The 13,754-nt window shown below is 37.7% G+C and overlaps 1 protein-coding gene across 2 annotated transcripts in view; it reads right to left on the bottom strand.

Moving 5' to 3' along the window:
• si:ch211-51h4.2 (uncharacterized) overlaps window positions 1-13,754 on the bottom strand; it is a 70,488-nt gene that overhangs the window by 22,807 nt on the left and 33,927 nt on the right. For both annotated transcript variants that reach the window (XM_067514239.1, XM_067514240.1), the window contains one exon: window positions 1,066-1,165. In XM_067514239.1, the coding sequence (XP_067370340.1) occupies window positions 1,066-1,165 (100 nt within the window). The remainder of the gene's footprint in view (window positions 1-1,065; window positions 1,166-13,754) is intronic.

Genomic DNA, 13,754 nt, shown 5'->3' with positions numbered 1-13,754 from the left:
AAAGTGATTTTATAAGTCTGGATTTCAGTTGGCAATTTTACAGTTCCATTATGGCCTGAATCCTGACTGGTTATAGGGTAAATAAAATCTTTTATTTTGGGGAAAATGATTAAAGGTTTTAGCAATGACAGATTACAAAGCAGCTGTCATAGCAGTTTCATGTTGAAACAGCCCTCAAAAGCAATGGAAGGCAAGTAGGAAGTGACATCAGAGCCGTCACGGAAATGCTGATAAAACAGATTGACACCCTGTCGTTCTGCCACCAGTGACGAGTTGCAGTGACTGCAGGATGTCAAAGCAGTTGATGATGATGTAGATCCAACATTTTAAATTAAACACATACAAAAACACACCTTCCACACTCACCAGTGGTTATCTACACCTGTTTTCGTAGCTGAACAGTGACTCAGGTCTATGCAAAAACATAACTGTCAGTTTAGCTAATGTGAAAACCTTTATTAGTGTTGGTCTTCAGTGACCTCATTATGCTAATATTAGTCTCGGGGTACATAATAAAAGAATACTTCACCCTCTTATTACACTAATGAATGTTAATTAACTTATAGCTAGAATGCACTTAAGGTAGCACAAGCATGAGACTCCTAAAATCAATCTACTGTGCCATGCCACGTTACACGCCCACGTCACCCAAAAGTTCATACGGTTACCTGTAAAATCTCTTTAATAAGACTTTAGTCACAACTTTCGGTCAATGAAAAGTCACCGGAGGCTGCTTAATTTTCGAAAAGTGAATCATACAACTTTAAATAGCGTCTGTGTCCCTTGTTTAGACTTCTTTCAAAATCAACTGATTTATCTTCTCCTCATCTGTATTTTCTAATGCACCAACACAGTTTGGCTTCTTTGCTGTCACTTGTCTACAGGTTAGTTCTCTTTATTAGCTGGCATTTATAATTCCATATGGCAGCTGCCTGTTGCTTAGGCCAATAAACTGTAGAAGAATGTAAAAGTTGGATGGAGTAGGAAAAAAAAACATTGGATATTCACTGGATATGCAGAAGGTTAAAAAGAAAAAATGCAATACTGCTCAAAGCTGCTTCTCACCCAGAGCTACTGTGCCCATTAGGAAAGGTTTCCCCATCTGTCTGAAGTCACTGCTGCTCTGAAGGCCAACCTCAGTCCCCACTGCAAATGTCACAGCCACCTGAGACAAACACCCACACACAGACAAACATACAGGTCTTTTGTAACACATCTTGTGAAACGTGTGCTGTCAAGGTCAAGATAAGCATCAAGGTAGATAAATATCAAGATATTTGTCTTAGAAGGAAGGATAATTAACCCCTCCACTGCAAGTCTTAGGACATTTTAGCTTTAAATGACTTTCTGAACACTTTGGAGCAGCTAAAAAGGAATAAATCAAACAACATGGGAATGAAAATATTTTTCAATCATGTGGGAATCTGAACTGGAGCTTTTATATTGTAGGGACTAAAACATAAACCCCTTGTATGAAAAGACAAAAACAAAATTCAACTAAAACACAACAGAAGAGCATCATCATAGGTTTGAACTTATTAGGCAGTGTTTAATATTTGGTGTCTGATCAATACTGATTTGCATGCAATAGATGTTAATTAAATACATGTATCTGACACAGAAATAACAGCTTTAACCTAATTTATTTGACACAGTATTATTCAGAAACTACTTCATCCATATACTGGAGGTCCAGTTTAAAATATCAAGTTTTTAAGCTTAAATAATTGATCTGAAACTGACAGGATGTACAGTTTTCCTCTAGAGGTTTTACTCAGCCGGATTCTCTTTCCAGATCACATATTATTTCCCTCTGTTACAAGTATGTTAGTTTATTTACTGTAGCTTATGGAAAATGCATTTCGAAGGAAAAGACTTCAATACAGCCCCAGAAGTGCGAAAACAAAAGTTAACTTGTGGTTTTACAGCAGTGTCACAGAGTGAAGTATCATCTATAATAAACAACCTTTACGTGTCTTTACGTGCAGACACTGGCAACGGTTGTTATTCTAACCACAGTGCAATGATCAGTAGTTGCTAAAAATATGAAAGTGCTGCAGTAGCTAAATGTTTTGTACATTTGTTCATAATAAATACCACCAGACTTTCAGCAAACCCACGCTTTTGGCCGACTCCTGTGATTGAATTCCAGTCACTCAGTTGTCCAAATCGTTTTTTCTCATATAAAATTTTGTAGCAGTGCAATACCGCAACGCCAGCAGAGTCAAAGAAAACACTAACCTCAAGTTTAAAGAATTGGACAGGATCCATCTTTAACATTTGAGTCAGCCCCAGTAAGGATCCTCTGGGTCGGCTTGGGACACCATTGTATAAACACAGCCACTTTTCCACAAATCTGACCTACACTTTGCACTGTACCTGAACATCTCACACAAACCAATGTTACTTTTTTTTTGTTCTAAAACCTGAACACAAAGACATTTTTGAAGAAATATCAGTACAAATTATAAAATGATGTTCGTCCGTTTACATGGTGCATGTGTGTAAACATCTTTTCAAAAGTAAAGCTTATTGTCATAGTAACAAATTCCTCTAATTTAATGAATTATAGAAAAACAACTTGCATTAACTTTCTCTTGCTCCTGCAATTTCATTACAAATAAAAGCAAAACATTTCAAAAAGTATTGCACGCATTTAGAAAAGTTGCCATAAAATTAGGCATTTTAGGCTACATCAGTCTCAAATAAAAGTCTGGGAAATGCTGGAAAGACTGAGAACTCTTACAGGCTGACAGCTGAATCAATTCCAAACAATAAAAAAAAAAAAAAAAATCATGTGAATGCATTAGAAAAAGTGTGATGTTTTATTGATGGTGGTATATAGTTATTTTACAAGGAACTCAATGGGCTGGTAAAAAAAAAAAAGTGGAGAGTGCAGATCTGTATAGAGGAGGGGAAAATATTCTGCAATAAAGCATTAATAAAATCGACCAGGATTAAAGTTGATGGCTGAACGCAATCTGTTTTCTGGCGCTCCTTTGGCCACACAGAGTACAGGCTAACCTTTGTGTTTTTATGCAAATAAAAAAGTACTATGGTCTGTTTCCAAGTAGTTCAAAGAAGCATGAAAATCAATTCCCCGAACATTGAGGCAAAGATGTGCGTAAACAGATTGAAAGCAGTGAAAACAAGGCAGAGCTGGGAAGTAGACAAGATGGAAAAGCAGGAAGGAAACAGGAGAAAATTGAACAAGAACGGTTCAAGAGGACTGAGAGAAAAGTAGAAAGACGGAGCAAAGTGTTGAGATGACGGGTTTCAAAAAGCTCTGAAGTCCTATTTACCAACTAATGCTTTTTAGAACGTCACCTTAAAAATCTTTGAGAAATTATCTCATAATCTTGCGGTGGGCAGGTTTCATTAAGGCCTGGGCGATGAATGGGCCACATTTTCCTTAAGCACTCACCACACACACAAACACACGCACCATAAACCTGACTGCACTGTCCTCTTTCCAATGATTTGACCGCCCTGCACCATGCTGCAATATTCACCTGCTGTCATGGGAGCCAACGGTATTAAAGGTTCAATGACAACTTTATTAGAGGTGAGGGTCTGGAAGTCTTAACCAATTATAAAGCCTGAATAAATGTCACGCTAATTATTTCCAGAAAGCCGTGAAATTGTAGTCGATTCCCCATGAATAATCTACCCTCCTACATAATTCCACAGCCCGGTGCCTAAGAATCATTTAAAGGTGTCTCTGTGTGTCTGTGTGTAAAACTGTGTTCACCCAAATTTTTATGTGTGCTTGATGTAATAGCCAAAGCTTCATTTAGGCCAATTTCACGATGACTTAATAGAGCTCTTATCGAGGGGTATCAAATTCATTTGAGCCCCACTGTTATTTTACATAATTGCAACTTTTATCTGCAAAGCCCTCAGATGCCAAGCAGAGGGAGCAGCTCATGACCTGGTGATGTCCCATTCAAGGCCTCTGGGCTCGATCCTTTAGTATACTGCTGCTTCGGACTCTATTTTGATTCCTATTTGCCTACAGCAAGATTTAAAGGGCAACTTCACCTCTAGCTTTAGTTTCGGGTGTTCTGCTTTTAGCCGAAAAATTACTCCAGATGACATCCCCCAGAGGGGTTTTTCATCATTAGGAGTTCAGATGATGTCATGTGGAGGAGCACTGGAAAAGCAGGTTGACCACGATTACAAACTGTATAGTGCGAGCATGACTTAATCTGAACTGAAGTGATTTCATCTGGAGGTATTTTTTAGCTAAAAGTAGAGAGATATTTTAAATATAGGGAAGTCAGACATTTTATCCATTTACATGTTCTGCATAAACAAAAAAACAAAAGAAGCAAGTTCAGTATCAGTGAAGGCTCCTTTAACTAAATGTGTAAACCCATTTAGGTGACAAATGCCTTTTAATTAATCCAACACACATAAAAACATATTTTTTTTATACAAATGCTGGAGACACTAGTTCAAAACACAAAGTAGCTTCAACCTAATCCATTATTGAAACCACTTAAGCTGTTAAGGTTTGCAGGGGGCTGCAGTTCATCCCAGTTGATATTGGGAAAACAGGAGGGTACACCCCGGACAGGTCGCTGCTCTGCCATGTAAAATGATTAATAGAATTTCCTTTTTACTTTATGTTGTTTCTTATTCACCAATTCTCTCTCTCTCTCTCACACACACACACACACAGATGACAGGAGAGTTGGCACACAAGGTGCTCACCTGACCCAGCACAGGCAGATGGAGTTGGGGATTGAACCATCAAAGCTGCAAATGGTGGATGATTGCTCTAGCTCCTAAACCACAGCCATCCCAACAAATTCTGCAGCACATCAACAGTGGCTAAAAATGAGAGTATAGGATTTCATCATAAAATTTACCAATGATTTGTTTGTGTCTGAATTTTGTGAAATCTGATCTCAGAGTCACTTGTTGGTGCACCCAAGCTAGGAAGGACAGCAATGCTACAAAGCCAGTAGTCTCAGATGGACCACAAAAAAGTTCATAAATATTCAAAAAGCATCAGAATTTGATCAGCTTTAATTAAACATATCTATCAGTTGTTTCAAGTATGCATTACTGACAATACCAATCTCTCAGATCATCACCAGACACCGTTTTGTATTGAGGACAGGTTTTGAGAGCCACTGGTATAGAAGAAGCCAGTTTAACTTTTTTTTTTGTTTGGCTTGTGTAATTTTTGCTGTTTCCTGGAGGCCAAAATGGATGTGTCCCAAAATATAACCTGAGTTCTCATATCTTATTTGGGGTCCATTTGTAGTTCAAATAGGGCGGCTCAGTTGGTAATGTGGCCACCCACCGATTACAGTTTTGTAGGTTTACACCTGGTTCTCCTCGACCACATGTAAAACTGTTGCTGGGCAAGACATGCAGACAATCAACATGCAGACAAATGATCTGCTGTGACAGTCCTGAACTTATGGGATAAGCCAAAAGCCAAAAAAAAAAAGTAGTTCAGATAACTGCATATTGAACGACAAAGCTTCAACCAGTAGCGACTCTGTAAAACTGTACTAAGGAACTGAATTGATATAAATTCTAATGTGATATATTTAGCACTGTTCATCAAGTTCACTATCTTGGTGTAACATGTGGCTATACTCATATCTGAAAATAGTACTAAATTAAATATGAAGTACAGCTGAGGCTAATGGGAATGTCATGTAATTCCCACTAAAACCATCTTTGTTACCAGCATGTAGTGTGTGCAGTGATGTGAACTCTTTCACTGTCCTAAGAGAAAACAAACTGCTGATGCTTCTATCCAAAACCCATCAGGCTGCTTACACTGACCTTTGTCTCACCAGAATCAGTCCTAATCAATAAAGCTGCCCCGGAGAGCTGTTTGCATGTCTCTCACTCTGCCTCTGCACACAGACCTCCTGCAAACACTTATTATAATCCTGTTCAAAATATCAGTCAACTTCCTAAGTTGTTTACCGCCAAGGTTTCACATTTACTTTTCATAAAGTTGACTTCCATCATTTTTTTTTTTTTAAAGAGTTATGTGCACCAAGGTAACATCGGCTTTTTGAAAGTATTTCTTTTTTTCTTGTGGTGGAGAAGCATCTCCCTGAGGCCAGTGTTTGGAAATTGGAATAAATTATGGATGACTTTATTTAGGATTATGCTCCTGCAAAGGGAGGAAATCAAAGAGAATCCAGCATTGAGTTTCTTTTGAATGTTTGGATACCCTGGTAAATGTCCAATTTATTTTTATTTTAATGTGGAAAAAAGTATGATAATAAGGATCTAAAAAAAAAAGTTTTTAATTTGAGGAGTAAACAATAGCATCTGTTTGTTAAATTACTCACTTTTTACTACTACTTAGCCTGAATGATCAGCCTATAAAACCCTGGTGATCTCTAGCTATAGCTATTTATCCTTGATAGCGTGAAACCATTTGCAGGTTGTAGATGTCTGTAAGATTTCTATCACACCAACTACACTGCTTATTAATCTGTGTTATACACTTGTGTTTTTGTGCAACATTATCGGAGACGGAAGAAGTACACAAACTCAATGCTGAAGTAAAAGTGCAAGTATTTGCCTAAAAACATACTCATCTACACATAGAAGTACTACAAATTCTTTACTCAGTTGAACTACAATGTACAAAAGCTTTACTATTTTCCCAGCAACACGTTCCTCTGTGGCGACCCCCGAATGGGACAAGCCGAAAGCCGTTGATCCAGCTAGAAACTTTGTGTGGAACCAAAAGTTTTAACAGATTTTAACTAATTTATGTACTGGCAGGTTGGTAAGCCATAATAATATATCATAATTTATTAGTCAATTACATTTAGTACAAAGAATCTTATAACTAAAAAGGTAGAAATAATGTAGTGGAGTAAAATTACATATTCTTCTCTGAATTATAAATGTTAACAGATATAAACAAGTTAAAATTGAGACTTATTGAGAACTTTTTAACACAATGTCATTTAAATTTAAGATCAAACTTCAAATTTAAACTTTGAGAGTGCAATGTTGAAAAAATTAAACGTGGCTATCTAAATAAATCTAAATATATTTAATGCAAGTTGGACCCAGATCTAAATTTGAACCGGCTGTCCTCCTCCTGCAGCCCCTCTCTGCTGCTATTACTACTACTTCTACTACAGATGACATAACTCTGTAATGCAAACTGTTTCTAAACCTCACAATAGTTTCTCAGCTGATCAAGCATCCTGACTTTCTATCTCTCTCTCTCTCTTTCTCATCATTACTTAAATTAACTCTCTTTTAAAAATCAGACACTAGTAACATAACTCCGATGTGCAGAGTGTTAATTATTATAGCTTAACAACATAATATAATGTGCATATCGTAGGTTCTGTAAGCTGTGGAGTTACTAACAACATGATGAACTGAACAGTTAAAACCACTTAAGATCACTTCAGCCTCATTTAGGAAATCAGAGTTAACTACTTACTTTCTGATCTTTCCTTTGAGACGTCACTATTTTCAACTAAGCTTTTGTTTCTTTCGAGTTCACCATGTGCTACACAACAGCAGACCCTGCATTGTTTACAGCCTGTTAGCTTAATTGGGGGGGGGCAGCTGCATGGTAGCTCCCCCATCTGTGTGTGTTATTGTGAGTGTGAATAAGAAGCAGTGAAAACCGCTTTGAGTACCTATAGGTAGAAAAGACCATTTACAATTTAAAGGGTACTTTTGTTTTTCATAGCACGAGCTGGTAGTGAAAAAGTAGTCCATGTTAACAGAATGTGGCTCTGAAGCAGGGACAAAGTGTTACAAAAACAAGTGCTCCCACAATCTGCTGGTGGTCTATGGTCTCATATTTTGTGCATGCTGCTTTGTAAGCAGAAATTCTTGTGGGTGACGTGACTAAAATATTTAAGACGTACAGTATACAATGTGAATTGTATACCCGAGGCCAACCTGGTTATAGTGGAGTAAGTAGTCTAAAATGGAAATCCTTCAGAAAAGTACAAGTACTGCAAAACTATATTGAAGTACAGTACCTGAGTAAATGTACTTCTAAAAATGGCACAGACAAACAAGCAAATTCAGGTGCCAGACACATTACCCAGAGTAAAGAAAATGTACTGCTGGTTTAATTTTCGTATGCAGTTTGGTGGAGTAGTGGAGTGGAATAGAGAATAGTGAGAATTCAGTGGCACTGAATCACTGAGAAGTGATTTCAGGAAATATCAAAGCCGTGTAATGACACTAAGGTGGAGAAAAGACCTGCCTGCTTTATTTAGGCACTAGTGTCCTTTTTGCTTTCACGCAGCGGTTTATTTGGAATGATGCAATCTTTATTGCAATAATTATTACCAAGTGGATGCTTTTCCAGTATCAAATGGCAATAAATAAATAAATAAATAAATAAATACAAAAGATTTTACATTTGTGATATTTTTGATGCATTACAGCAGTCACTGACTGAAGGTCATACCTACACTTTTATTTGCCTTGACATCACTTATTAAATTGCCCTTCCTCCCCACTCTCTTGGCAGCTCAGGGCCTGGAAACTGCTGTTTTCTTTCTAGGTATACCAAGATAGAAACATTAATATTTCAGCCATAAAGAAAAAAAAATTGTTGGATCATAAATGGGCTGGTGCTGGACGAAAGGGTGTTTTATTCCGGAGCATGTGGCCTTGCCTGCCTGGCTCTCTCTCATATTGATGCAGAGTGGCGGGACTTGCTCTCAGTGCCCTGCTCCACAACTGAACCTCTAAATCTTAACACTTCTCCCTGTTTGGGACGTTGCTCTAGGACACATTTCTTTCAGATTGTGTGTATGTGTGTTCATGCATGAACAGATGAAATCTTCTATGTATAATATACTGTAAATGTCTCAATGTAGAGGGTCAAGCAACACACTCTCACCAAAACTATTTATCTTTGTACAGTAATTTTATCTACCTCATTTTCTAACTAGTCTTCGGAAACGCCTATAAAATTGAACACCTTTGTGTGTGCTATTAATGAATTAATGAATTATTTGGTCTTCCAGGACAGAATATCCTATATAATCATATAGGGAGTTACGTTCCACTGGCTCCTTCTTTGAGGGAATTAAGAAATTGATCCGCTGTTGCTGTTTGGACAGTTGTCCTCTTTCGGCCCAAACTTCTATCCACTCATGCCCATTATGACAGTTTAGGACAAAGTGATGGAGGATGATGATCAGGCTCAGCTAGCATTCAGTGCTATGTTATGATACTGCTGTATTTATCGGCCAGGCAGAACTTAGATTAGGTTTAGGATACTGCAGAGTGGTGTGATGATCTCAAAAGAAATCCCAGTTAACAAAACACAGTTAACACAGTCCTAAGTGCTGATCAGAGACAGCACAGCCTGTACGACAAATTGAAAGGTCCATGAAATACATCTCTTACAAAATTTGGGACCAGATTATTTAAACTGGCAATTCATTTCTCTTTCTACAGTTGTTTGAGGAAATCTTCTTTTGGCTTATTAATAATATAGAGCAGCATCCAAATGGTAAATGGTCTTCAGTCATATAGCACTTTTTTTTACTTATTGGCACTCAAAGTGCTTTACACTGCTTCTCATTCACCCATTCGCACTCACAATCACACACACACTCATAAACCGATGGGGGAGCTGCTATGCAGCTGACCAACACTCACCGGGAGCAACTAAGTCGGGGTTCAGTGTCTTGCTCAAGGACACTTCGACATGTGACCGAGGATTGAACCAACAAATGCAAGATTGGTGGACAACAATTTTACTCTCGTTATATTCATCCTAAACAAGAAGTATGTGATGAGAAACATAAGATTAAACCACGGCATAAATCGTTTGCTGCTACAAGAGATGAAAAATATGACTGTGGCTACGGAAAATTAAGGAGAGAGAATAAAATGTATTTGTTCAGGAAGACAGATTTTAGGAAACTGGGCGGAATATTTACTGTAGTTTTTTTCTCGGTTAATGGACAGAGAAGGTTCGGTCACACATTGACCATTAGAAACCGTCTCTAAGATGTTAATAACAGCACACATTCAGCCTGATCATGTGCGATTTGTTTTCTCTTTCAGTAACTCCTCATGAGTCATGAGTTTGCGACACAACAATGGAGCAGTGCAAAAAATTTGGCGCTGAAAAAGTCGAACAATAGTGGAACCACGGCGAGAGGTTTGGGGGTTTTCATTCATATTTAAATGAAGTCATCATTCACTCCTCTCAGGTGTGAGACCATCTCCACGGTTACCCATCTCCCCCACTCAGCACATTCGTAAAGAGGTTTGTTTGGGGGAACTCGCCATCAAACAAAGCAGAAACACTTGCACACCACTGGGGACTCCCCCACCTCCCCCGTGTTAGTTACTAACACCTGATCATTAAAATAGGCAACGGATCTCGCTGTTAGTTTATTACCCAGAGCTTATTCTGTAGAAACAGCTTCGGATTCAATTTTCATGATTAGATTAGTTTAAGTAGCCCATGAGGAGATTATAATAATAATAATAACAATAATAATAATAATAATCTCAGCTGACAGAGGAAACAGTGCATTGACAAAATGAGCAAGAAAAGAAGCCACAGATTCATAAACTGCGCCGATTGTGAATTTTTTAATTCGGAAAGGCCAATTTGTGTTAGTTTAAGTTTTATTCAAATGTGGTTGGACGATGTAAAAATGAAATCAGACATCACTCCATGGTAAATATGTCTCTTTTCTGCCTCTCTGGTGGCTGTTTTTTTAACAGCGGATCTAACAAATCTAAACACGTTGATAAAATCCTTTAGCACCCTCACTGTTCAATAAATGTAAAAGCTAAATAGTCTGAATACGATGAGCTCATTCACAGCAGTTGGAGGGGGTTGTTGTAGTTTAGTCAACAGCTGACACCAGCTTTTATCTTTCAAATTAATTACAATATTTTAAAATATGGAACATGACTGCAGCCCATGATGAATAAAAACTAATCCAAGTAATTAAAGTAAAGTTTAATAATATTTACACTCAATGTGTTGAATTTCCACAGTGAGCATCTGTGTAGTTTGTCCAACACTGGTTGATCTGTAGACCTATGCGTACAACTACAGGAAGAGAGGAGAACTTATCTTAATAAATAATGAAAATAATTTAAAGGAGATTGGTCGCTGGTTATTGTTCTTTCATGGAACAACGCTGGAATCAATGTGGCATTAAAGTGACCCAGTTGACCAACTCGCGACTCCGATAGAGTGATGGAAAAATGTTCATGTCTGTAGGTAAATGTATCGACTCATTCGTTAAAGACATGTTGGAGTGTGCTATAATCCAAATATCAAATGTTCACTTAAAAATTTTTTAGTAGTTTATTTGCTTATGAACCTTATAGGAGACAGGTATGAAAGTAATCTAATCTCATCATGACCCACATTAAAGAGGCCGAGACAATCTACAGAAATATTGCCATCAAATCATCTGACAAAGTCAGCATGAACACAAGGTTATGACAGCAGCTTTGTTAGAAATCAGATTTAAAACTAGTTTTCATCAAGAAGTTGTTAACGCATCCACTGACAGTAGGATTCAGTACTGTGGACTAGAAAGGGGGACGAAACTTTGCGAAGCCTGGTGGCTGAAAAGCCAAACTGCACGTTGGATTTTTCCTTTTTCTCAATTAAACACACGGAAAGTCACCAGTAGGGTACAGTGGACATAACCCACCATTAAAACCATGACACTAGTAATGGCTACATCTATTTACCTGCATGTCCATTTGTTTTTTTGAGGTGCTAACTGAGCTGTTCAGGTATTTCATAGCACACATCCAATGCATCATGGTGCTGACATTACTTCTTTGTAAAGATGTTTTTCTGCAGTCACATTTCATTTCTATTGTGTCAGCACATTTGATTTGTCACTATGCCCTAATTGTTTGGTTATTTGTTTATTAATTCATCAATCCTATGCTTTTTCAATCTCAATTACATCTCACTATTTGCCCTGTAAGAAAGTAAGAAAAGAAATGCTAAATGATAATATTGTGACTGCATTTTGCAGAAAGACAAAACAAACAAAAAACAAAAAAAAAAGAGGATTTTATTTATTGAGGATTTGCAATAACTGTCTTCAGCATCAAAAATGATAAAGACAAGAGAGAAAAACAATGGGAAGAAAGTAGTTTCCACTTGAATAAGGACAGAGAGAGTTAAAGTAACATGAGCTGGTTCTCAGGAGTCCTCGGGCATTGAGAATTAAATAGCACATAACAAATTTAGGTGATTTATAGTTCCTATAACTAACTGGCAGGAAATTTGAAAAGCTGTCATGTATTTGATTATAAGGAGGCACTGGGGACTTTTCCTGCCACACTACAAAAATTAAAGTAAGATGCATTAGATCTCCTCTACAGTGCATTATATAGAGATTTTTCTACATTCGCTGACTAAAATGTCCCAAGAGATGACTAAATATTTAAATGCATATTCTCCAACATAATTACTTACATTACATAATCATAGGCAATGCTGGGTCTTGGCATTTGTTAGCACCCAGGGGACCATCATAGTGAGGTGACCACTCCGGAAAAACAGTAATGTTCCCCAATGTGGAGAGTTTGCTGTATTTAAAATCAGAGCACTTCTCTGTGCAACTAAAGACCTTATATAATTAATGTAAAAGGAAGCCTTCACTGATATTGAACTTGCTTCTTTTGGTTCTAGTTTGTAAATGAATGCCATTGAAGTTCTCTCTGACTTCCCTATAACAAAATATCTCGCTACTTCTAGCTGAAATCTCCAGATGACATCACTTGGAGGAACCTTCATTTCAAATTATGTCATCTTGCTGCTCACATTTTGGAGTTTGTAATCATGGTCAACCTGCTTTTCCAGAGTTCCTTCAAATGACATCATCTGAACACCTAATGCTTTAAAAAAGTCCTCCGGGTGCTGGGATCTGAGTTTTTTTTTAGGTGGAAGCAGAGAAATATTTTAATACTGTGAAGTCAGAGGAAGGTTTAAATGCAGTAATGTACATTTACACCCTAAACAAAAGCCACAGAAAGCAAGTTGAAAATTAGTGAAGTTCCCCAGGAACAGGTTTGCACAAAGCATCTTAACAGTCTACACTGTATTTAACTTTCTGTGACCACTCGGTTGTTTACTATGATAAATACGTACCGCTTTTAAATATGACTTATTCAGCTTTTAGCACAAGGCCATTACAAAATCACATGTCTATTGTCTACACTATTTTGCAATTACCTGTTAAATATCACTACCACTATCACTTAAAACTGTATTAGTGTCTGCAGACAATTTGCTTGCACTGGTACTTTATTGCATGTGTAAATAAACATCAAATGTACTGCTGTGAAACCGTCCTGTTAAAGTAATTACTTAGTACTTCTTACTCAGTCTGAAAGAAATACTATTGCTTTACCTAACCTTGTCAAAGTAGCCTTAAGGCCAATTCATGCTTTCTGTTTCCACGTATTGATCACCTACTAAGTGCGTTAGGGTGAGCTGGGACTCTATGGATGCCCACTTTGCAGCCCCTACATTTGGACTGTCTGTAGGGCTAGTGGTGCCAATGCATCTGTCAAAACAAAGCAGCAACTAGTTTAGTAGAACGAAGGTACGTATCCCTACAAAGGGTTCAAAGGTCTTCCATCAAGAGCTCCTGCCTAGCCACTGACATGTTCACAGGGACTGACCTGGAAAAACTTACATGAGCTTAGTACATTCACAACTTCTGCATAGTGCATATAGTACAATGTCCCTTCCATCTGTTTTGATA

The sequence above is a fragment of the Channa argus genome, chromosome 8 (genome assembly GCF_033026475.1).
Source record: "Channa argus isolate prfri chromosome 8, Channa argus male v1.0, whole genome shotgun sequence".
Classification (NCBI taxonomy): Eukaryota; Metazoa; Chordata; class Actinopteri; order Anabantiformes; family Channidae; genus Channa; species Channa argus.
The sequence above is the reverse complement of the archived record's forward strand: the minus strand, read 5'-3'. Positions and strand labels throughout refer to the sequence as shown.